General features: G+C 42.1%; 1 protein-coding gene across 1 annotated transcript in view; it reads right to left on the bottom strand.

Annotated features, from left to right (window-relative positions):
- Positions 1 to 1,454: 1,454 nt before the first annotated feature.
- Positions 1,455 to 2,878, bottom strand: part of LOC118737691 (opsin Rh2) — a 33,648-nt gene continuing 32,224 nt past the window's right edge. The window contains exons 2-4 of the mRNA XM_036468385.1: positions 2,341 to 2,831; positions 1,840 to 2,265; positions 1,455 to 1,758 (exon numbers count right to left, since the gene is read on the bottom strand). Of these exons, the coding sequence (XP_036324278.1) occupies positions 1,629 to 1,758; positions 1,840 to 2,265; positions 2,341 to 2,831 (1,047 nt within the window). The 3' untranslated portion in view covers positions 1,455 to 1,628. The remainder of the gene's footprint in view (positions 1,759 to 1,839; positions 2,266 to 2,340; positions 2,832 to 2,878) is intronic.

The following is a 2,878-nucleotide window of genomic DNA, read 5'->3' as shown; positions in this document are numbered from 1 at the left end:
TACGGCATTCAGTGATGGACTTTGCGCTGTTTTCGTGTGGTGAGTATAATGCTCTCAAGGTCGCCTATCGGCCAAGGAAGGTAAAGTCTTGTTTACTATCTGTATGTCTTTGAGCATGCTGCCGCCTGGATGACCCACGATTCAACTTGGTGCAGAGAACTTAAAAAAATGTAAAAAAACTAGTGCAAACGGCTTCGTGGAAATCTATAGGCGTTTGTTTTTTTTTTGAAATCTTGATTTTTCGAATATCGAACAAACCGTTTTTTTTTTTTTAATTCAAACAAATCTTGACCTCTGAATAAAACTTTTGGGTTTTCGGAAGCTTTGCAGTTCAAGGGAAACCTTGTAAATAGCTTCGAAAATATTTGATTCCAATAAACGAATGCTTAGCACTTAAACGCTTTGTACGTGTTTGGCTGAGCTTTACATTCGTGTTCTCCTTTTTTATGGCAGTAATACACTTGTAGGTTTGCCATTGTCTGCCGAGGGGCGACAGCTGTTGCAAAAAACTTGCGTTGATGTTGCTGGAACCAGAAATTGAATCAGGGATCTTCCGAGTGGCGGTAGGCACACTCGGCTACAGAAAAAATGCAATAAAGTATTAAAAAAGACCAAACCTGAATTTTTCACAGATTTTTATTTGTTCGAATTTTGATATTACTTACTTTGCTTTACTCTTTTATTAGTAAAAGCCTCCTCCAATTTATGGCGTGCGCCTTGACGTTGTCACACAAAGGGGAGGGACCTACACTTTTTTCGCAGCCGAGGGGCGACCGCTGTAAAGAAAACATCTTTTTCTATTTTTCTCTTTCTTACCACTACACCACAGCGGCCGCTTAGCTATATAGCTATATTTACTATTAATAGTTTAGTTGTGGTTTTTGGTCATGACTTCATACCAAGATAAGCATTTATCCGGTTTTTTCTTAATTTCAAAATCGGCAACCGGTTTTTTTCAAATTGCAATTTTTTTATTAACGCGAAAACTAGTTTCGGGAAATGGCGAATAATCGAATACCCTACCATCTACGCTAGGTCTATCTCAGGGATTTCCTTATCGACCCTGTAAACTTGAGACTCGGAAACCTGAATGCCAGCATAAGCGAAAGAAGTGGGTGGAGCACTTGGTATGGTACCTCCAATAGCTGATATATGCTAAAAAATTTTGGCCAGTGGGAAACCAGCTCGCTTAAGTCCTTAAGCTCCTTGCTACGCATAAATAGAGCTTCCGAAAGGTACACAGCACCACCACAGCCTATGAAACCTCGCAGCGTTAACCAAAACCACCTCTGAGAGAAAGCTGTCCAACTATGGCCGAAAGCCGTCAACGATGCCGACATTCCACCCTAGTAGAGGACATTGAGGCGTCGTCGAATTATTTGAGGGGTACTTTGTCGAACTCAAACTTACCTCAGTCACCAGAGGTAGTTTCACTGATCTTATTCACTCTGTTTTCGCATTATTTTTGAATGCTTTGTATCGTATCGATTCCTTTAAATTTTTTTTACATTTTGGAATGGTTTGCTTACATACTATATATATATATAACTTCCAAAATATCTAGGAACTATGTATTATTTAAACAGGAATATATTAAAGTAAGGTGATATTAAGGCCTCTTCTCCTCACTAAGCATTCGATTCAGCATCAGCCGTGCCCTGGCTCTCCGACGCGGGTGCGTCCGGCTTATCCTCCTCTGTTGAACCAAATATGCAACAAGGACATTTCTCCTTTAGCACTAAACGGTACTTGGGATGACTATAATTACAATAATGTTAAAATGAATTACCGCCACTTGCCAAACATTTATAAATTATGTAGGCATTTAGTCTCATTCACCTGATTCCGTACACAATTGGATTACAAGCCGCACCCGTTTTTGCAAATGTCGCTCCCCAAATCGTACTCAGCGGCGTCATTCCTTCCACTCCAAAGAAGCCGCAATAGCAAATGATTACATAAGGTGTCCATGACATAAACCACAAAGCGATTGTGGTCAACGCCACTTTGGCCAACTTCGCCTCGGTGCTCTTCTCGCAATCCCTTGAGGAGCGTAGCGATTTAACGTTCATTTTCTTCGCCTGTTCGCTCATTGCTTTTTCGTGTGCCGCCACAGCGTCAATAATAAACCAATAAGAATAGCAAATGAGGAAGAGTGGCGTGAAGTAGACCAGCGATGAATAGATGAGCAGATAGGAGCGTGGATTCCAGTCGCGCGTCATGTAGTCAATGGTGCATGCCGTCAAGTTGCCTTCAGGCACATATCTGTGAGTGTAGAGACGGAAAATTCATAAAATGGAAATTTAAATGTACTCCACAACATGCGTAGGTAGCTCTTACCTGCTCCAACCGAGCAATGGTAGCAGCGTCCAAAATGTTGCGAACATCCAAATGCCGCTAATTTTCCTGACCGCTAATTTAGTTGTCATTGGGCGGCCTGACACACCCTTCACTATGACATTGTAGCGATCCAGCGCAATCATACACATCGACCAAATAGACACACAGCCGAACATAGAGCCGCAGATGGAATAAATGTCACACCACAGCGGTCCCAATATCCACGTCTCATAGTAAAAATTGATGATCATAACAGGCGCTTGCGACACCATCATACAGAAGTCGGAGAAGGCCAAGTTCAGTACGAGCAGGTTGGCGGGTGTGCGCAGTGATTTAGCACTGCCAAATATGTAGACCACAACGCCATTGCCAAAGGAGGAGAAGAGCAGGAGGATGAGTGTGTAAATACCCAAAACTTGACTCATTGTTGAATTCATTGGGGGGAATTTGCTCCAATACGGGTTGACGAGGTGAGCCATGTCGGGGGTAACCTGCGAAAAAGTAGGAATGAAATATAGCACATTTAATTCTAATCATT

Source organism: Rhagoletis pomonella, unplaced genomic scaffold, assembly GCF_013731165.1.
Source record: "Rhagoletis pomonella isolate Grant_MI unplaced genomic scaffold, Rhpom_1.0 Rhpom_scaffold_00004, whole genome shotgun sequence".
Taxonomy (NCBI): domain Eukaryota; kingdom Metazoa; phylum Arthropoda; class Insecta; order Diptera; family Tephritidae; genus Rhagoletis; species Rhagoletis pomonella.
The sequence above is the reverse complement of the archived record's forward strand: the minus strand, read 5'-3'. Positions and strand labels throughout refer to the sequence as shown.